Source organism: Neofelis nebulosa, chromosome 2, assembly GCF_028018385.1.
Source record: "Neofelis nebulosa isolate mNeoNeb1 chromosome 2, mNeoNeb1.pri, whole genome shotgun sequence".
NCBI lineage: Eukaryota > Metazoa > Chordata > Mammalia > Carnivora > Felidae > Neofelis > Neofelis nebulosa.
The window spans coordinates 190,463,503-190,484,709 of NC_080783.1; the positions used below are offsets into that span (position 1 = coordinate 190,463,503).

General features: G+C 57.7%; 2 protein-coding genes across 7 annotated transcripts in view; one reads left to right on the forward strand and one right to left on the reverse strand.

Annotated features, from left to right (window-relative positions):
* Nucleotides 1-4,120: 4,120 nt before the first annotated feature.
* Nucleotides 4,121-13,887, forward strand: SLFNL1 (schlafen like 1). 4 transcript variants are annotated; one of them, XR_009258193.1, is made up of 5 exons: nt 4,121-4,406; nt 5,267-5,690; nt 7,338-7,805; nt 7,956-8,169; nt 13,298-13,387. XR_009258193.1 is itself a non-coding variant. In XM_058717858.1 (5 exons), exons 1-5 carry the CDS (start codon nt 4,294-4,296, stop codon nt 13,418-13,420), a joined length of 1,272 nt encoding a protein of 423 aa, XP_058573841.1. In that variant the 5' UTR covers nt 4,121-4,293; the 3' UTR covers nt 13,421-13,887. The 4 variants fall into 4 exon arrangements, 2 of the variants coding, with proteins under 2 accessions (XP_058573841.1, XP_058573840.1); XR_009258192.1 differs by lacking the exon at nt 13,298-13,387 and adding an exon at nt 8,853-8,958; XM_058717858.1 differs by having other exon boundaries at nt 8,026-8,169; nt 13,298-13,887.
* Nucleotides 13,047-21,207, reverse strand: part of CTPS1 (CTP synthase 1) — a 31,387-nt gene continuing 23,226 nt past the window's right edge. For all 3 annotated transcript variants that reach the window (XM_058717853.1, XM_058717854.1, XM_058717855.1), the window contains 7 exons: nt 19,371-19,414; nt 17,999-18,095; nt 16,909-16,964; nt 16,688-16,784; nt 16,062-16,206; nt 15,485-15,576; nt 13,047-13,961 (listed from right to left, as the gene is read on the reverse strand). In XM_058717853.1, coding sequence (XP_058573836.1) covers nt 15,492-15,576; nt 16,062-16,206; nt 16,688-16,784; nt 16,909-16,964; nt 17,999-18,095; nt 19,371-19,414 — 524 coding nt within the window. In that variant the 3' untranslated portion in view covers nt 13,047-13,961; nt 15,485-15,491. The remainder of the gene's footprint in view (nt 13,962-15,484; nt 15,577-16,061; nt 16,207-16,687; nt 16,785-16,908; nt 16,965-17,998; nt 18,096-19,370; nt 19,415-21,207) is intronic.

Consider the following 21,207-nt stretch of genomic DNA (forward strand, 5'->3'; position numbering starts at 1 on the left):
GGTAAGCTGTGTTCATTCACTGCCAAAGAGGGCCTCACTGAACCCCCACAACGAACTTAGCGGTGTGCTCCTTCCCCACGAGACACGGGGACTGAAGGTAACGCCAGCACATGTAGACAAGCCAGGCACACCGCGGGGCTGGACCTTACGGAGTGAATCGGCGTCCACCCCACTTGCCTCCCGGTCTCCAAGAGCGTACGCTTGTGCTGACACACTTGTGCCGAGTGGTTTATGTCCTGCATCTCACTTCAACCTCCCTACAACCCTCCAGAACGACCGTGTTCCTCCCATCTGCAAGTGCGAAACTGAAGCTTGGAGAGAGCTACTCGGCCCAAACTCCACAGCTAATTAGGGGTGCCTGTCACACCCTCCTGGGGCCACCGTCCCGGATCCTGCTGACCATTCAGAGTCAAGACCCACCTTGAAGGCTGTCAGGCACCATCACCCGCCCGCAGGACAGCATGAAGCAGTCCTCCTCGGTGGGGTAGTCCTGGCGGGGCCCGCCATCATCCAGGTGACAGCCCAGGTGGCAAGAGGATGGGGCACATCGGGGAGCCGTGGGGTTCGCCTTGGCTTAGCATCACGCCCCGAGGGAGCAAGAGCTCCCCAGTTCGTCGGCACAGCTACTCCACAGGCATCGCTTCCGGGTCCCTACAAGGGACGTGCCCCATTGAGTCATGGCACTGAGGAGGCCCAAAGCGGCTGGTCCAGATAATTTACAGTTACGGTCCGTTCCTGCCATGAGCAACGTTGCCTTGAGACAGCTGACATTCCCCTTTCATCCGGCTTCCCGAGGAACCGAACTAGAAAGGTACCCGTGTGTCAGATTCTGTAGGAGGCGAGAAGATGGTTACCCCTTCGCTCTACTGCCCTAACTTCTGGGGTCAGGACTGCAAAAAAGACTCTTGAAGTTGTTTCTCAAAGCCAAGCCTTTTTTTTTTTTTTTAATATTATTTATTTTTGAGAGAGAGAGAGAGCAGGGGAGGGACCGAGAGAGACAAAGGATCCAAAGCAGGATCTGCACTGACAGCAGATGCGGGGCTCAAACCCACCAACCGTGAGATCATGACCGGAGCCAAAGTCGGCTGCTTTAACCGACTGAGCCACCCTGGTGCCCCCCAAAGCCAAGCCTTCTGATAGTGACCCAGGGTCCTGCGGAGAAGCTGAAGTGGCCTCTGGCATCCGCAAACACCTGCCGGGCAGGCGAGACCACTCCGTGAACCCCCAGTGGTCCAGCTGCTCACAAAATGGGAACACATCTGGGACTGGGGGGGGGAGGGTCACAGGCCCCCCGGCACCAGCTTCACGTGCCACACTCACCACCACAAGGAGAGGGCGTTGACTCCGGTGCTGAGGAACAGCGGGAGGTTCATGTGCTTCGGGAGATGACGGAAGAGTCCAGGCTCTACTGAGGGCTGAATGGTTCCGGGAACTGTCTGCCTCCTCCCCACCTGTGGCCCCTCCCTGCTGCTGGCCACACGGTCCCTGTCACCTCCGCGTTGTCAGGCCGTTAGTCCTGAGCAGGAGCCTCCGCGGCATCCCTCGGTGACATCTTTGTGAAACAACCTGAGATCTCTGGGCTGTGGCTCTGGTCGTCCAAGTGGACACTGTTTCTACCCTCACACCGATGCCATGATCCCTCCTCAGGAAGAGCCGTAAGGTGACTCCCCCCTCCTCCCTGCATCTAACGCTAAAACCTTGGAGAACATTCTTGGGTGTCGGAGAGCCCAGACACCCCTCCCCTCATCGTCCCTCAGCTTTTGGCAGCCTCCTTGCCCTAAGTCACCTCATTTTATCAGGAAGCTCCACCGCTGGAAACCTCTAGACCAGGGACCACGACAGCCACGTGTCACACACTGTGCATCTGTGCCGGGCCTGTGACCCCAAAGCCACTGCAGGTGCTTCCAGCGACCCACAGCTGACAAGTCCCAGTGTAAAGACACCGGACCCAAGACACCTGTGGGTAGCTGGGGCTGGACCCTGCCAGAGGTGGGCGGGAATCAGCAGGCAGATGCCCACACGCAAGGGGAAGGTTCCAGATGGGCTGGAGCGCCGCCGTGGGGCCCAGATGGCAAAGGCTGGGTCCATACCACTTCTCCCCCGAGCTCCCGAGTTTGCTCTCCGGACATCCTGTCCTCTCCCACATGATGGCTGAGCTCAGTTCTGGCCTCTGCCCCTGCCCCTCTGCTCCTTGGCTGGCCTCCCTGGGCAGTCAGCGCAGACACCCGTTGTTGATGTGGTTTCGGGGATCGTGGCCGTGTGGGGCCACCAAGTGGACACTCTCCAGATAACACGGGAAGAACCTTATCCATAGCTTCCCTCTCCCCCTCATCTTTGGGTCCACCTCACATTCTTAATCTTAGATTCAAGAGTTTTTTCCCTCTAGTGCAAAGTAGGGTTTGTCAATAAGGCCACAGACATCCAGTGAGGGGACTACAAGGGGCTGCTTATCCCTAACACCGGGCCTGTGTCTGCCACCGGCCGGGCCACCTGCAAAGTGCCATCAGTACTGTTAGAAAGCCTGATGCTGTAAGTAACCCAGTGATATTGCAGCACATTTCAGTATTTAAGACATCACTTTGTAAATGTATTCAGTGCTTACAATGACAGTTTTTACCGCCCCCCCCCCCAAAAGGAAGTGGAACGGATGTTCATTTCACGTAAGGTGGTTCAAGATCCCAGGGAAATTAGTAATGCAGGTGTTTATTTATTTATTTTTTTAACGTTTTATTTATTTTTGAGACAGAGAGAGACAGAGCATGAACGGGGGAGGGTCAGAGAGAGGGAGACACAGAATCCGAAACAGGCTCCAGGCTCCGAGCTGTCAGCACAGAGCCCAACGCGGGGCTCGAACTCACGGACAGTGAGATCGTGACCTGAGCCGAAGTCGGACGCTCAACCGACTGAGCCACCCAGGCGCCCCAGTAATGCGGGTGTTTAAAGAGACCCCCAGTAAGATTGGGGAGAGCTTGGGCACGCAGATCAGCGTGGAAAACCTCACGCAAAAGGCTGCCTGATAGCAAGGCCCCTGGAGAAGTGAGTCACATCCTCTGGTTCACATGTTCACATGTTCCGTCCAGGCCAGGGCGCCTCTCCTGGCCAGCCACGACCCCACGTAGCCTTCTTCTTCGGCAGCTACAGCCCCTGCTGCGTGGTTGCCGTGAGAGCAGCTCGTGTTGGCAGAGTCTAGACAGGCCTGAAAGAGAGGAGGGGGAGCATGGGGAGCTCCCAGCCGTCATGCCGGGGTGGGCACGGGGAGGGCACCTGCCAGGCTCTTCCAGAGCCTCACGCTGCGCCTGACGGCCTCGGTCTCCTCTCTGGGCTTCCCCAGCCAAGCCTCTGCCTCAGTGTCCCCGAGGGAAACAAAACTCCATTAGCATCTCCAGAACGGCTGCTCAGAGAAGGGAAGCACCCCGCTGCCCCCAGCCTCCCCAGTCTGGAGCATCTGCCTCCACACTCACCACCCCTCCAACTCAGGACTTCCAGAAGCCGCGTGGGAATGAGCTACCTACATCTGCATAATGAAAGCACCAGAACACCCCACCCGCTCCAGAACAGATTTCTGCTTTTAATAAAGGCTGTGTATCACCCACGTCTTGGCCCCTGTCAAACAACAGGTGACAACCTTGTCCTTGAAAAGAAGTGGCAAATCTTGACCTATTTTTCAGGGCTCCGGCCAGACAGCAACCTCCGTCTCTGGCGTGGAGCAGGGGGCCTGGGGTCCGGGGCAGCCCTGGGCCCAGCGGTGTGTGCTCAGATCCGTCTTGGGAGTAGCTGGGTCATCAGTGCTCAGCGGAGCCTGGGATTGGTCACGAAGGGGAAGATGGGGACTCGTGGCACCGGAGGACCTGCGCGGTCACGGTTTGGGGCAGGGACAGGAGAGACATTACAGAAGGAGGAAGTACGTTCTCAGCCCCTGGACTCTGGGAGCTGCCCAGACGGAGCCACACAGCCCAGCCATAGTGTGTGTTCACTACCTTGGGGGTCGGGAACGCGGGGGAGGAGTTTTCCTGATTGACTTCCCAACCCGGGGGCCTGAGGCCGGCCAGGAAGTCATTGTTGACTCCTGTGAGATCACAGAGGTGGCTGTGCAGGCCCCGCCCACTTCCTGCAGCCCCTGTTCTCCCTGCCCGCCGCGGAGCCCCCAAGACCCCCCCCCAAAAACAGGGAGCTGCTGGCCAGGGGTCAGGAGTCTGTGGGAGCTGAGGGCGGGCACCCCCCACGCTCCACCAGGAACCCTCAGGACATGAGGGTCATAGGCCTCCCTTTTCCTCCTGTTCCTGTTTGCCCTGAATGCCCCCACCCCAGCCGTGCTGGTCGCCAGGCCTGACTGTCTCAAGAATCCAATCTGAAAAGATGCAGGCGGGTGGTAGCTGCCGCCCAGAACGGAGGCCGGGTGTGTGGGGGTGAGTGGAGGGCTCCTGTGGGTTCCTTCTGTGCACAGCTCGGGCATGAGGCCCCTGGCCTCTCCGGGAGCGGGCGTCCTTAAGGGCGCCAGCTCTGCCCCTCCTCACTTCTGCTCTCGGGACCCAAATCAGAGGATTCGGTCTTAGACCGGGAGTTCTCAAGAAGGGCCGTGAGCCTCCTCAAACTGGAAGGCCGTTTTTCTGGGGAGGGGCCAAAGCTTTCATCAGTGTCCCCTGCTCTAAAAACCCTCTGGCCCAGCCCTGTTTCAGAGCCTCTGCTGGGCTCACACCAGGCTCAGACGGGGCAAGAAGCTTCGGTGTGGCTGCTGCTGGTCCTCCAAGCCCCGGGTTAAAGCTTCCTCTCCAGAGGCCCCTTGAAAAGGTTTCCCTGGGGCCTGGAGGCAGCAGGGACCCCTGAGGGGCAGGAAACCCTGGGAGGCCCTCCAGCCTGTGGACTGGAGAGGAAAGACAGGACGTCTGGGGCCCACGAAGGGTTGTGGTGGGGCCCTCAAAGACCTGAGTTCTGGTCCCCTCGGCCCCTCGTTGGGCATATTCCCCTCGGTCTTCCCTCCTGTAGAATGGAGGGGCAGGCCCCCATGCTCTGCTGTCTGCCTCAGCCCTGGCTGACTCCCTTCTTTCCTGTCCTAGGCCTTGGGCTTGGGTGGGTGGCAGGCCCCTTCCGGCTGGCCCTCTGCCCTCCCTCCCTCCCTCTGGCTCTGCCCAGCCCCTGCCAATCTGTGAACCTCCCAGGAGCCTCTGCACCCCCTGAGTCCCCTGGGAGGCCCTGGGAAGAACAGCCAGCAGTAAGGAATCCCGGAAGCCCTTCTGAGGGAGACCTCTCCAGGGACCGCCCCCCCCAGGAAGAGATCACCGCAAACGCAGGTGCAGGAGCCCCTCATGGAGCTCCCGGGCACGCCACCCCTGCAAGAGGTCCCCGGGGAAGAGTCCCTGCCTGAGGACTCAGGCCTGCAGGTGACGCCCAGCACGCACATTCTCTACGTGGGCCACCTGAACCCCCAGTTCTCAGTGCCTGTGCTCACCTGCCTGCTGCGAGACGCCCTGGAACGGCTGGGGCTGCCGGTGGCACGGGAGCACATCGAGGTGGTGAGGCGACCACGGAAGGCCTACGCACTGGTGCAGGTGACCACCCACAGGGACAGCCTGGCCTCCCTCCCCTGGCGCCTGCAGACGGCCGTGGAGGAGCACCAGATCCTCAAGGAGCTGGTGGCCCGCGGGAAGGAGCTGGTGTTGGGTGACGGCCGAGGGCCCCCGCGCGGCAGAGAGGTAAAGGGGGCGCTTCTGGCGCCACCAAGCCTGCAAGCCCCAGAGCCTCACCCGGGGGCGGGGAGAAGCCTGGGCAGGGGTGGAGGTGCGTCTTTGAGGAGCCAGGGGCAGATCTGCAAACCTGCTGCTACTCAAATGAGCATAGCCTGAGGCTGGCACTGCCTGCTGACTCCCGGGAGGCTCCCTGACCTTCACAGTTTGCCTCCAGCCTGGAAGCGTTTGGAGAGGGGCCAAAGTGTGGGGACTGCTCCCTGGGCCCTTCTGTATTCCATCCTCTGGGTCTGGGCCAGCCCGGGCCTTCAGGGTTTTCTCCTTGGCCCACCTCATCCACTCGGCTGGCCAACATCAGTGCCCGCTCCAGGCCAGGCAGCACAGCAGAAAGCAAAGGCTCGGCCCTGCCTTAACGAGCCCTCATCTTTGAGCAGAGCCAGACAGAGCCAGTTACAGCGCTTCGGCAGCCTGGAGCCGTGGGAGGACACAGAGCTGTGGGGACAGGTTCACAGAAGGGCTGAAGTCTAAGCTGGGACTCGGGGAGCGCAAGGTCGTTCTAGGCAGGGGGACACGGTGACGGGGGATGTTGCATTTGCAGAAGGGCAAGCCTTTTGGTGCCGCTGGAGCTCAGGTTGAAGGCTGCTGGGGAGCTAAGGAAGAAAGCTGGGCCAGAGGGCGGGGGCCAGGAAGGGCTTCGAGACCGAAGCAGGGGGAGGGAGGGAGGGAAGGTGGGCCTTTATGGGGGATGGGAGGGCGCAGTCAACTCACTGCAGCTGTGGCAGGACACTCTGTGAGACAGGTGATCTTGGTTTTCCTTTCGGGATGAAAACTCCGTGGTGTTCAAATGGTTGCAGAACTGAACAGCTCTGAGACTGACATTTCAAGACCTGTGAGCCTGACTTCATGTTTGTGTGGCAGTTTCTCGTGTTTCTGAGAAACTGTTTCCTTTGGGAACTGCAGGGCTGGTAGGGATGCGCCCCTCACCACCATGCCCCAGCCCGCACGGCACTCCCAGCCCCGGAAGCCCCTGCTGGAGACTGGGAGGCAGCAAGGAACCAGGGACAGCAGCAGAGAACCCAGTAAGGGAGGAGTGAGAATCTTCTTGCGTCCAGGGTCAGCAAGGAGGGTGGATGGGAGGTACGGAGGCCGTGATGAGGCCCAGAAGAGGCCGGTGGCCATGAGTCTGCTCATGCACAGAGCCCGAGAACAAAACAGAAACCACGGAAGGGGTCTCAGGAGGGCCAGAGGAGGGTTGAGATTCAGGACTGATCGGTGGTCCAGAAAGCGATAGACAGGCATTTCAGGGAGACAAGAAGGGGGTTATCTGTTGGAATGATCTTGGCCCCGAGCCTCAGAGGCCAGTCTACAACCTAAGTGGGAAGAGATTGGCCTCCGGGGTTCTGGCTCCCGACCTGAGAAGGAGAACTCCTTGTCCTCACCATGCATACCACAGCCCAGCAGGAAGGAGCAGTGGCGGCTCAAACCCTTGACTTAGCAGGTTTCCAGCACTGGCTGCAGGACGGTGGGCAGTTAGGCCCTTCCGCCTGGGATGGGGCATTAGGATGCCCCAGCGGGCTGGGCCCCAGGCGGAAGGAGGTGTGTCCCGTCCCTCTTGTCCTGTCACCCGAGGCTCCTTACTCTCACCCCTCACCCCAGCGGGAGGACGACAGCAGCCGGAGCCCGAGCCCCAGCCCTGCCAACAGCCCCCCGGCACGGGCCCCGCAGAGGTCCCAGGACCGGCCCAGCAGCGCACGCTCCGACAGCGCCATCGTGCACCAGGAGGTCCCGGGCCAGGAGCGCCTCTTCCAGGGCGCCTTCCTAGGCAGCGAGACGCGCAGCGTGGAGTTCAAGCGCGGCGGCGGCGAGTACCTGAGCCTGGCCTTCAAGCACCACCTGAGGCGCTACGCGTGCGCCTTCCTCAACGGCGAGGGCGGCAGCCTGTTCGTGGGCGTCGAGGACAGCGGCCTGGTGCGGGGCGTCCCCTGCAGCCACCGCGACGAGGACCGCGTGCGCCTGCTGGTGGACTCCATCCTGCAGGGTTTCCAGCCCCAGGTCTTCCCCGACGCCTACACACTCTCCTTCATCCCCGTGGTCAGCACCATCGCCTCCACCACCCCCCTCAAGGTGAGCCCTGGGTCTGTCTGGCCCCCGCGTGATGGCCCCATTCGGCTCTGCTGAGCAGGGCTGGCGAGGGGAGAGGGTGGGGGCGGAGGGGGGCCGGGCAGAGTGACCGAAGGAGAGGCCAGAAGTGCCCCTTGCCCCCACGCCCACCAGGCTGCCCCAGGAGCCCGGAAGAGCCAGCCAGGTGGGATTAGCGACCAGAGTCGCTGTCGCCCTTACCAAGGTGATCCGCCTGAGCGTGCACGCCCCCAGGGCCCAGGCCGAGCCGCAGCTCTATGAGACTGACCAGGGGGAGGTGTTCTTGCGGCGGGACGGGAGCATCCAGGGCCCGCTGTCTGTCCACGCCATCCAGGAGTGGTGCAAGCAGGTAAGCGGCTGGGGCGGGGACAGGCCAGCAGTCCTGGCCATGCCACCGGGTTTCCCTCAGTGCTCCATCACCCGCAAGTACACGGGGGGTGGGAGGAGCACTGAAATAACCCTGCTACACCCCATGTTCCACCGCGTGGGCTGGGGGAGCCGGGGTCGGGTGGGGGGATGGAATATTGAGAAGCTTTAAGACCACCCTGAAGACGGGGCCGTACTACACTGTATTTAGGGGAAGGCCCTTACAGTGGGGGGCAGTTAGTGCTGGACAGAGTCCTAAGAAAAAGCCTTTTCAAGAGGGAAACATCAGATGGCAGAAAAGCAGAGGAGAGCAAGGGGCTGGCGGAGAGACGGAGGGACACGCCCGGATGGCTCCCCCAACCCTTGAGGAGGCCGGCCCCGGGGGCTGGGATGCTGGCAGGCCCCTCAGGTCAAGCGGCTTCCCTCAGCCCCCAGGGTTGATTTGTCAGGGGTGGTGGCATGGCCAGGAACCCGGCTCCCACCAAGCAGGGAGGGCCACGTGGTCCCCAGTGGTCTTGAGTAGGCCACCCCCCCCCCCCCCCCCGGGCCCTCCGGGGCTTGCCTTCCTCCGTCAGTTCAACCCTGGGTGGACGGGGCAAACCCGAGGCGGCACCACCTCAGGCCTCTGCTTGTGGGGTGACCCCCTCCCCCCCACACACACCGCAGAAGTGGGTGGCGGAGTTGCGCACGCTGCAGGAGAGGGTGAAGGTGCTGACGGCGGAGAAGGAGCAGCTCCGGCAGCAGCTGAAGCAGCAAGGACCTGGCTCCCGCACCTGCTGCATCCTGTGAGGGCCCCGGTCGGCGAGCAGGTCCGGGCACCGGCAGGCCAGCTCTCGCTGGCAGATGTAGGATTTCCTGTCTGAGCCGAAGTCCTCCCTTTAAAACCCATCTGGGCTGTTCAGAGGTGGACGGGAGGGCGACCATCCTCGCTCCTTCGACAACCGCACACACACTTCAATCCCGAGCAGACCCCCGTCTGTGTAGCTGAGAAACTGCTCTTAGCACGATCCCCAAGGAACTGTAAAAACTTGGCCGGGCGATCGGAGGGCTGAGCTGTGAGGGACGGTCCTACTTCCTCAGAAGCTCCCTTTGCCCAGCCCGGGGTCTGCGACTCCAGGGGCGAGACGGGGCCAGAAAGGAATGCGTCATACGCGGAAAGCCCTTCTGCAGATGGCCAGGCACGCTCGGTAACCGTGCCTGTAGGGCAAACAGGCCACCCTGCAGCCACCACCCCGGGCTTGCTGGAACTTGGGACTGTCAAAGCTCTTTAATAAATTACATGCACCCTGGGGCAAGAATGGTTCTTTCGAGGACATCCGGCCGGCCCCGCGCCCAGCCCACCTCTGTCCGGGAGGCTGAGCCAGCCCCGGGCTCCTCCCACACGGAGCTATGGGGCCTGGATGGTTGCAATCCATTCCAGCTTTGCCTTAAAGACCGGGTCCCCTGGGGCAAATTGCTACCTCTGTTCAGTTTCTTCATCTATAAGACAGTGAAATGGACTGGGGGCAGGAGCATTTGTCATCATCAGAGCCACGCCCTGTCTCCCCAGCACCTGTACAGGAAGAGTCTGACTTCCATCCCAAGCACCCTCCAGCCACTGGCGAGGATTCCTGCTCTGGCCATTTCCCCTGTCGTCTCCACCAGCCGAGCCAGAGACTAGAAAGCCAATGTCTGATCATGCCCTGCTCGGGCTCAAAGAACTCAAAAGAACTCCCCATTTCATCAGAAGCCAAGTCCAAACAGTGGTCTATACAATTCACAAGTTGGCCCATCTGACCTCAACCCCTCCTGCCCCTTGCTCCTGTGTTCCAGCTACACCCACCAGCTTGTTTCATGAACACACTTGCTTCAGGGCCTTTGCACTAGCTGCTTCCCCCCCACCCCCCCCACCCCCGCCCCGGAATGCTCCTCCCCCGGAGAGCTGCAGGACTATTTCCTCTCTGCTCCACTTTCAAGTGACAGGGAAGGATATTCGCTACCCAGCCCACTTCAAATTATACCTCCTTCCCCAGCACCCCCCTTCCCCCTTTCCTGCTTCCAACCTGTTTCCCCAGAGCACTTGTCACTTTCCGTAGCTTTTATTTATAGCTGTCCCCTCCCCTGCAGTAGAATCCATGCTCCGGGGACAGCGGTCTGGATCTGTTTTGTTCATGGCTGTTAAGTTCAGAATCTCAGACATGGTGAGCATGTAGTGGCTGCCAAATAAATATCTGCTGGTGAAACAAGGAGCCGCCTAGACTTAGGTCTGAGCCACTAGAAAACCATGGAATCTTGTCAGACGGCATTTCACAGGCGGGCCTGCAAAACACGCTTCCCTTGGGGCGCCTGGGTGGCTCAGTCGGTTAAGCATCTGACTTCGGCTCAGGTCATGACCTCCCGGTTCGTGGGTTCGAGCCCCGCGTCAGGCTCTGCGCTGATGACTCCCCAACCGCTCTCACTCATCAGTCACCCAAACCCAGGGCCCGAATCACGTTTCCAGAGGCCACTGGGAACCAGCACAGAGGTTGTGCTGATCAAGAAGTCAGGAGAGGAGCCATTTCTGAGCACCTTCCACGTGCCGGGCGCGTGCTGGATGCTGGTCCAGGCAGCACGACCCTCAGACGTGCTCTCCCTGGGAACGAGCCGGTTTCTGCCAAGGCAAGCGCAGTCATGTCGCTGAGCTGCTGCAGACTAAGAACTGGCGTGGACCACCTGGGTTGAAGCGAAGGACGCCCGAGGAACTTCTCCCCCAGAAGCTCTGGACACCGGTCAGTCACCACTGGGTGCGGAAAGCCATCCTCCGGTCCCGGCGTCAGCCCGGCATGGTCCCCACTGCCACAGCCAGGGTGGCAGTGCGGGTCAGGCTTTGTAAGCCCCGGAAGGCCAGTCCTGGTCCCTTCTCTAGGAAGGTCACCCGAGCGGGCAGCACTCAACGACTCGTCCGCCGAGGCGCTCTCCGATGCAGGGGCGGGAGATCGCCCCGCCGTGAGGCCTTTGCAAACCGCCCCACACCCGGCCGAGTCCTCGCGGTTGTGGGGAGCGCTGCTGTCACCAGCGGGCACGTCGGAGTCCTCCGTTGGGGGAAGGCTATTGCGAAAATGATTTAGACGGTCTGCTGAGACCACCAGGAGACCGCGGTTAGGATTCACCCCATCGGCCGCATCCAAAGTCCCAAGACTGGGATGAAGGCCTCTGCGAGTGAACACATTTTACTTTGGTCCATGAGAACCGGAGACAGACAAAGGCAGCAAGGTTGCTCGTGCCTGGTCGGGGGCAGGAACACCAGCTTCTGGGCTTTGGCCGTGATGGGTGAGTGGAAGCGCGCAAGGAAAAGGAGGCCCACTTCTCCGGATCTCCCCGATGGAGGGGCTGGGCTAAATGGTGACATTTGCCTCCCCAACCCAGTTTCTCGAGGGTCGGGGAGGAAAGGCTGTGGACCACTGATGGGCAATCCAGGCTGAGCCTCTGCCTCAGACTGTAGAGAGGAGCCAGCTCCTGAGTGGGTGAGCTCAGCAGCCAGAGAGGGGGCGGGCGGGCACCAGTGTCCCCAACAAGGACGGATGCAGTATTGCTCATTGCACTCTGGAGGACACAGCCCGCAGGACGCTGCCGTGGTAGCGGCCAGGGTAGCAGGAAGACCACCCTGCGGATAAAGCAGTCCTGCTGGCTAACAGTCGTGGGGCCGCTGCTCCCTGGCCACACACGTGAGGGAGGGACCGCCATAAACAACATAGAAATGTTTTAAAAAATGTTTTTTAAAAAAGAAAGGCTCCTCTGGGCACCTGGATGGCTCAGTCAGTTAAGCATCTGACCTCGGCTCAGGTCATGATCTCTCAGTTCATGGGTTCAAGTCCCGCGTTGGGCTCTGTGCTGACAGCGTGGAGCCTACTTCGGATTTTGTGTCTCCCTTTCTCTCTGCCCCTCCCCCACTCACGCTGTTTCTATCAAAAATGAATGTTAAAAAAAAAAAAGGCTTCTCAAGGCGCCTGGGTGGCTCAGTCGGTTAAATGTCTGACTTCGGCTCAGGTCATGAATGACCTTGCAGTTTGTGGATTCGAGCCCCGCATCGAGCTCCATGCTGACAGCTCAGAGCCTGGAGCTTGCTTCACATTCTGTGTCTTCCTCTCTCTCTGCCCCTTCTCTGTCATGCTCTCTCTCTCTCTCTCTCTCAAAAATAAACATACATTAAAAAAAAAAATGGCTACTCTCAGTTTTTAAACGAAGTGTCAAGACCGCTGGGAGTCTTCGAGATGGCTAAGGCAGCCAGGAAAACCCAGAACCCACCAGCTTGTAGCACAGCTACACAGCAATCGACATCAGGCCCCAGAAGGAGGAAACCCGCGAAGACCCCCCGTCAACCCAAGTCCGGAGGCAGCGGCAAGGTGACCAAACCAACCATAAAGGTTAAAAGACAACTCCGGGGGACCGTGACCAAGAAAGTCCTGCTGAAGACTCCCATTTCTTCAAAGAAAGTGAAGAAAGGTAGAGGGACTGCCCTGTTCGGCCATTACCGCAGGATGAATAAAGCGCAGAATCCCCATGATTCGCAGTGGGACCAACCCAGCACCTCAAAGGTGCGTGGTGGCCGCTAACTCTAGAGTGAGGCCAGAGATTTGAGGTTTGCCCCTGAGAAATGGGTGGCTGTTTAGTCATCGAATTTCACACAAATGGGGCATACAATTGGTGGCAATGAAAATAAAATGACCTGTTAAAAAATAAATAAATAAATAAAATAAACGAAGTGTCATCAGATCGTCCACCAAAGGACGCCCCACTGGAGGAGAGCCAGGTACTGAGAGTTCAGGTGACACAGACATGTCTGGCTGCCACACTCAGACGTTCCCCACCGGCCGCGATGTCAAGCACATCACAAAGCGTGGCTCATTCTGCATTATTTATTTCTTAAGTTAGAGTATACATGGGGGCTAGCCAGAATAGGACAGGCACACGGCGGTGCCTACTGTTACGTCACGTTAAGAAAATAGCTTTCCATATTGCATTTCAACCGCAATAACACCGTTCTGGAAGGAAGAAATCCCCTCAAGCAAAGCTGTCTGTAGATGAGAGGGTTTTAGAGGCAGTTTCCCCAAAAGATTCTTTGTTCTTTTTTCTTTCTTTTTTTTTTTTTTAAGCAACCCCTTGATGCAAGGAGTATCTCCCAGCCCCAGGAAGAGAAGTGTGGCCGGAGCACAGGGATGTGGAAACCACGCTTCCGAGAGACCGGCCACCTGCTGTTCCACGTGACCCCAAACTAACCGTTCCCTTTGGACGACAGTACCAGTCACAGCGGGCGGCAGGCGGCCCCGCAGAGCAGGGGTTCCCAGCACCGGCCACCGTGAGCACTCGCCAGAATCGTCCCTCCGCACGCACTAGGTCCGCGTGGCACACACTTCCCACGGTCTAGGCATACAAGGGGAGGCGACGGGCTACACGCCTGGATCCACCACGACTGGAGGTAGTTTGGAGAAACGAGGTGACCAATGGGCGCTCCACCGGCACGCCCATCATCCGCTCCTGCCCAGAGGACCCGCTCCTCGGCCAAGAGCTTTGGGGACCACACGGGGCGTCCACACCGGGCTTCCACACGGGGTTTCCACACCAGGCGTCCACGCGGGGCGGCACTGTGTAGGAGCCGATACACAGGATGGGACATGCGAGTCACAGAGTCTTCCAAATACCTTTCCCCCATAATAAAATAATCTTAATAAAAACATAATTTAAAGGAAGTGTCAAAAGCTGAGTGTAAAATCAAAGCTGTAAACTCTCAAGTCCGAAGGCTGTCTGGAAGAATCATCCCTGTTAAACAAAAGAAAGAGAGAGAGAGAGAGAGAGAGCAGTTACACGATGTATGTTCCAGTAGACAAGTGAGGATTTCGTCGGCTGCCGTGGCAAACTATGCCAGGGGCTCAGTGAGGACCAGCGGCAGGAACCTAACGCGAGGAGTCGGAAGCTGCATCGGTGATTCCCGCACCCTCACACATTTTCCAGACCTCAGGGGCCTCTTCCTCCACCCCGACACCGGGGCTCCGGTCGGTGCGCCCGGTGTCCTCACAGGCCGCTGGCGGGGGAGCCTCCACTCGACGCAGCAGGGAGCGTCTCCACAGACTTGACCCGCCACCCAGCCCCTGACCGTGAATGCTTGCTGTCTATAGCGCAGTTTCTCAGACCAGCAGACACCACCCCCCCCCAGCCCCACCCCCGGCAGAGCGATGCACGCGTGCATGTGCGCTAATGGGAACCAGCGCCCTCTCACGCTCTCACGGGCCAGTGGCTCAGCGTCCAGGGCGGGAGGGGCACAGCCGTGCGTGTGAACGTGAGGGGCGCAGGCTTCAGGAGGCCGCCCGCCTGCGGTGGGGCCCCCAAACATGGGACCGCGAGACAGCCCTGGTTCCTTCAGACCCCACGGGTTCCTGCCACCCCAACCCCCTTCCGACACCCCCACCACCAAAATGTGGATTTTTGCCGACACGGTTCACTCAGTTATCACGATATTTTATATAATTCACGGCAGTGCCCAAGGCTACCGGACTTTATAGACGTACAAACCCTGTCACCATAAAGACTAACGTTCAAAGCTGGCCCGGTAACTGTTCAGATTCTGAGGGAGTTCGAGAATAAGCAGCAGTCAACATAAAAGCGTTGTAGGTATCAATCTTAAAGCACTTCCTGGGGCGCCTGGGTGGCGCAGTCGGTTGGGCGTCCGACTTCAGCCAGGTCACGATCTCACAGCCCGTGAGTTCGAGCCCCGCGTCAGGCCCTGGGCTGATGGCTCGGAGCCTGGAGCCTGTTTCCGATTCTGTGTCTCCCTCTCTCTCTGCCCCTCCCCCATTCATGCTCTGTCTCTCTCTGTCCCAAAAATAAATAAAAAGCGTTGAAAAAAAAATTTAAAAAAAAAAAAAAAAAAAAAAAAAAAAAGCACTTCCTGACGAAAGCCTGAGTTTCTGCAAAAGTGACCAACACCGCTTTGTCATACCCGTCACCTCCTTCACGATCTCTAAGTTTACAGCTACATGAAATAACAGGGTCTGAGAACCCAGTTCCCCCAGATTTGGTCAGACTGGCACCTGAATGAAGCAGTCGGTAACAAGACGGCTGCCCAATGACTCGTGTCCCCTCCACCCTGCACTGGGGTCCCCGAGGCAGGGGGACGGGGGCGCTGTAACTCAGACGGGCCTCTCACCTGGCTGATGCCCACACCCTACCACCCGCATTCTGGGCAGATAAAGTTCTCCACACTGAACCTTCGCGATATCCTTGCAATTCTAGTATTATTGCCATTAAAACAAACAAAAATACTACAGCTTAAAAACACCACTTACGTCATCATCAGTCATGATTTATCGACGGAAACTTCAACTCGGTGATTTCAGAGTCCGGGGAGCTGCTTCCACTCCTGTCGCTGTAGGTGTCCCTGTGGAATTCAGATGGTTTTATTCATCGTCTCCCACCAAACACACGCTTTCCTTCTCTGTTTTTCTAGCCACCATCACCACAGGGACACCTGCCTACACACAGCAGGAATCAGACGCTTTCCTGCCTTAAGTATTTCGCATGGAGCTGTAGAGGGATTTTCTTCTTCTAGTTACAAAAGATATACGTTCAATTTACACTGTGGTCCTGATACTCTACCCACCAGCTCGGGGTGAGGATAGAGTCGCAGCGGGGCAGGAAATCCACCAGGGCTGTGGCCGCCAGCCCGTGAAAGCCAGTTCCCCACGGACCCAGGGTCCTACTGCTACATGGGATCCCGGAGGCCAGGTGCTACGGTGAGGGGCCCCGGCCACCACAGGGGGGGGGGGGGGGGGTCCAGGCAGCACAGAAGCAGCCGGGAACACCAGGGAGACCACAGTAACGGGCAGGGGACACCCTGATGGGACTACAGAGGAGTGACCGCACCTGGGCGAGAGCCTGCAGCCTTTCTGGAGGTAATGCGGGAGCCTCCCCACGGAGGCCAGCAGAAGGCCAAAGTACGGAGGCGAAGGCTTGATGGGCCTGGACAGGAACTCAGGGTGGTACTGGACTCCAACGAAAAAGGGATGCTCTGAAACAGACACGCAGAAGCAGCGCTTTCGTCATGTACATAGAACACAACGGATGAGCAAACCTTGTCAAATGTTTCACCTTTCCACGGACCCTTAAAATGATCGAAAACCAGCATCTGAATCAGAACCTAGAGAAAGGCAGCCAGAGAACGGGGAGAACGGATGCTGTCGCCCTGCTCGCTGCCTCCCCTCGGGGGTTCCCGCCCCAGCTCCCCCTGCTCCCTGGCTTCCGTGGGACCGAGTCCGCAAGTCGTCAAGATCGGAAGTGGGGCTCAAGGGCCAAGTCCAAGCTCTCATTCTGGAGAATGAGGACCGAGGCCAGGAGCGCAGTGCTGGCTGAGGAAGGACAGGCTCCCCAGGGCTCCGGGTGCCTCGTTCTCCAAGAGCACCCCACCAGGGCCGGGGCCCTCCCTACCACCGTCAGGCCAGTGCTCACCCCCCACCCCACCCCCCGCCCGCGCACAGCCACCCCGCGCTCACCCTCCAGCTCCACGATCTCCATCCGCTCTCCCCCAACATCCTGGCCAACAAACTTCAAGCCCTGCTCCTCCAAACACTTTTTCAGGACTGGATTCACCTATGGAAACATGAAGAGTAAGCTGACTGACCTACTTCTCTAGAGTAACCGGAAGGAGGAAGGTTTAAAGGCCACAAAGCTCCACCCCTTACCTCTTTAAAAGCCACGAAGCTCCACCCCTTACCTCAAATCTGTGGCGGTGCCTCTCTTCCAAGTAATCCGGGTCTCCGTAGAGTTTCCCTGGCAAAAGCAAGCATGCTCCCGTAAAGAGTCCTGATTTCCCAGAACAATCTATTCACTACCGCCTCTTGCTTCCCAGTTTACTTTTGAATCGCCTACACAGCCAGGCCTTTTGAAGGTCATTTCTAGGATTCTCCAGGCAACCACAGCCTCCTGCCTATAACAGCACCATTTGCATGAATTCTTGGGCTTGGACTGTTTTGACCACACCAAGAAAAACCAGAACAGCGGTTTCCATCACCACCCTCCAACCTCGATTACTGAGGCACAAGAGCACTTTCCTGCTGGAAACTGCCTTGGAAAACACACCAGGACATATCAAACAGTGGAAGCCTAGAAAGACACTTCCAGAGCTACAGGGATGGTCCTCGGGGCAGCGCCATGCGGTTAAGTCACAGGCGCAAAGAGCCTTGGCACCAGGGCTGCGGGGTGAGGCCCCCAAGTCCACAGAACACAGAGCTGGAAGGACCCCAAGGCCACCTACTCAAGTGACTCAAACTGACAGACACATGGGGCCCCGGCTAGTAAAGACAGAATTTTCCCAGTGGGCAAGAAAACGAGATTGAATGGAGTAATTCTCCTACATGTTCCCCCCCCGCCCCAATTTTCTCTAAATCTTTAGCGCGTATTAGTACTTTTCGACTAAAACCTTGTTACGTTGGACCATACGAAACTGCCTTTCTGGGGGACAGAAATCGCCAACATTGGCAGTTTAATTCGGTTCAACCGAACAGACGAGGTACAGGACAGACTGTGTGGGGAGATTTCACCTGCCTCCTTCTGGTCAGCCGCCCACACCCAAGGCCCCCAGGGCCCTGACCGCACTGCCTGCAAGCTTTCTAAGAGCCACACTGCTTCTCTGGTTATTACAGCACATCCTAGAAGAATGTGACTAGGAAGGGGGGAAAAAAGACCTCAAAAGCAAGAACAAAACCCAAAAGTCAGCCTGGCTCTTCGGAGCCCCAGCAGCAGCCCAAGACGTGCGTCCTGGGCACGCAGAGCTGAAGGCGGGGCCGGTGAGAGGCCGCTCTTACTCATGACCGAGTTCTTGGTCTGGAACAGGGTTCTCCTCTTGCCCAGCCTCATGGTTCCGCCCATCTGCCCAGGATTGTGTTCTGGCATGTCTATGACCTGGAGGTGTTCAAAAAACAAACACACGCTACCAAACTCTGCCTCCGTTAGCAGACTGCCTACACTGAGTGACAAGAGCCTGGCAGGAGGCTCTGATTCCCCAGCCCTTCCTTACAAGAGATGTGTGTCACTGGGGAAATGCCTCCCCATAATCGTTCTGTGAACCTGTGTTGGGTAGCGACTTCATCCTTTAGCCTGTCCTCCTGAGCTATAGGACCGAACACAGCTGCTCCTGCCCGTGGCCCTTCCTGCCCCCAGCACTTCGGACCATGAGGGCTGCTGGGCCACAACACGCTCTGGAGACTAACGTAGCGGCACGGATGCAAGACAGGATATGTTGATGTCACAGCACGTGTCCCCTCCACCAGACTCATGAGCCACTCAGAGGACAGGGATGCTTCTCCAGGGTTTGCCAGGTCTAGGCGGGAGCCTGGCGGACGTGCGTGGGGCGGAGAGGCCGAGGCCCCCCTGCCACGGGAGCCCAGCCCACCGCTCGGTCCCGGGCTCCTCTGAGCACTTTCTAAGGTCTCCAGGCCCCTATCTGGGCCCTGCTTTCCCACCACCCCGAGGCTGCACACTTCAAACCCTTCATTCTTCTCCTCCTGAGCTCTTAGTATTAGCAAAGTTCAACTGCAGGTCAACAAGCATATCCCGATGCTGTTTAAATGCCCTGAGATCAAGAGCTTGGTCCACTTTATCACAGTGTCTCTGGTACCAAGAGCCCGCCTGTCACCCCCGGGATAGGAGATTCAAAGATGGGTAAAGGCGCTATTCCTCCCCAGGAGCCATATGCCTCTGACAGGAGACATCACACAAGGTACGGGGGCCTCCAAAAGCTTTGGTTACCGTTAAACACATCAGAACCATATTCCATGGTTCCTGAATAACGTGCCCGTCTCCCAGGGTTGTCGGGAATGGAATGAATGAATACACGTTAAGTGGTGAGAACAGTGCCTGGCGCATAGTAAGTGCCCATGTGGGTGTTTCATGTCAGTACAAAACGATCGTTAGGGTGCTAAGGGGAGTTAGGGGCTAAGGGGAGTGGGGATGAAGAGTGATTTTAATCAGGAACCACCCTGGTTGGCTGGGGTGATACCCATCTTAAAAACTTTCTGTTGCGAACTGGGAAGAGAAGTGAGAAACTGCACAATGAAAAATAAAAAAGTTCTTTCTATCCGGTCTGAAGGTTCTCTGGGTGGATCCACGGGTCTCTTTCCGGTGTCCGCCCCCTCCACACCCTTCTAAGCCCTGGTAACGTTCAAACCCTGGACTCACCACAGGATGATTGGTCTTAGGGTCAAACTCTGTAGAATTGGCATCTGAAAAATCAAAACACTTATGTTACGAAAAGAGTTACAAACAAACCTGATTATTGAAAAGTGTCATTCCTAAGCCTTAACTCACAATTTCCCTCCTCGATGTAAAGCGATCCTTCGGTGATTAGAACAAAACTAAGGATAACGTTAAGACGTGAAGGACTCAATGCACAAACACAGGTGAGTTTTTCCATCACACCTATTAACTCTCTGGGAAGTCAAGCTGTACAATATGGGGAAATGAAAACCAATGGCACAACCTCATAACCTTTATTTAGATAACACATCCTTATGACAGTTCTTACACTGTTCTGTCCATTTTTTCCTCTCAGGCTGCATCTCTCTGGGCTGGAATACATTCCTGTCCTCCTCTGCATCCTACATGGCACTGCCCCATTGCCTCCCTCAGCAGCTACATCAGAACTGATTTCAACACCCAAATAAGCCTTCCTCTCCTTTACTGAATTTATTGTCTAACCATAAGCAAAACCACAAAGACTAGAAGAATCAAGTTCCTGGTACGGCACGGCTCCTTTTGTGTGACAGGCTAGGTACTGTTCCCAACCACGGCCAGGTCCCAAGCAAAGCTAAGCCTGTCACCAAGTCACTCACCCACCTGGGGACCTGAGTGGGCGACAGACTGTAACTGGGCAAGGGTCCAGGGTGCCCAGAGGGCCAGCTCTAGGGTGGTGGGTGCTAAGACAGTGCCTGCCAGAGGCTCAGGAGTCAGAACTACAGGGCATGCTGCCTATAAAACAGCCACCACGCCCTCAGGGTGACTCTCAGAAAACATGTGCAATGAACCCAGTCCTAACAGTCAGCTGGCCACAGGAGAGCCGCTCATCCTTTGTGGAGCCAGGCCGCTTTTACACGCCTCAGGACGCTTGCTTTGTTTTTCTTACAACTTGTAAGGTCTTTCTGAAAACCTCATGTCTGTCAGCTGGGCTACAGAGACTAGCCTCTTCCATTGCCCCAGTCCTCGGGCTGTGTGGTTCCGTCCCCCACCGACTGCTCTTGGCCTTGGGACATTAGCAAGCTAGTTGAGTGCCTACACACTGGGCCGGTCATTTTGGAAGCTGGTAGGTCGCCAGGCTGTAAATGAGGAGCCTTGCCACGTGGAGAGAACCAATTGGATATCCCTGCTGGGCAGAGCTGGATGGGGGGCAGGATCTCAGATACAGGGCGCAGAAAACCAGCCAGCCGAGTCCACTCAACCCACAGCATACGGAGACACGATAAAACGTTGGAAGCCACGGAGTTTTCGGGTGGCCTGGACAGTTAGCCAGGCACAGGGCCAATATTACGGAGTATTTCCTATTTGCCAGACACTATGCTGGGACTATTTACATGCACTATTCCATTTAATTCTTACAACCATGAGAAATAGGTACCATTATCACCCTATTTTATAGAAGGAACAGAAGCCAAAAGGGCTAAGTAATTTATCTAAAATCACCCACAGTAAGTGACTCAGAATTTGAGCTCAGGTCTGACCAGCTCCAGGGCCCAAGTTCACGATAACCGCACAGCCTCACACAGGCCAGAGCTGTCGGCTTCTTGCTCGGCAGAAGCCCAGGGATGGTGGCCACGGGGGTGGGCATGCGGGAATCTGCAGAGCAGGAAATGCAGGGGCAGAGAGCCCAGGCTGCTTGCTCAGCTGTGACCCCTCCTTCCTGTGGTCGGGCTGGCAGAGCCACGCGCGCCCTCAGTGCACACAGGGTTCCCCTTTGCTGTTCCCCGCCAGGTACGGAGAGACCAGGCCTGCCCTCCTCTACCATCACGCAGGAGGGAGCAGG

What these genes read in the sequence shown, in the direction of transcription:
- SLFNL1 (XM_058717858.1), top strand. Translation starts at nt 4,294, where the DNA reads ATGCCCCCACCCCAGCCGTGCTGGTCGCCAGGCCTGACTGTCTCAAGA. An exon ending in CGGAGGCCGGGTGTGTGGGG is followed by an intron (nt 4,407 to 5,266) that starts GTGAGTGGAGGG and finishes CGCCCCCCCCAG; the next exon opens with GAAGAGATCACCGCAAACGC. An exon ending in GGCCCCCGCGCGGCAGAGAG is followed by an intron (nt 5,691 to 7,337) that starts GTAAAGGGGGCG and finishes CCCTCACCCCAG; the next exon opens with CGGGAGGACGACAGCAGCCG.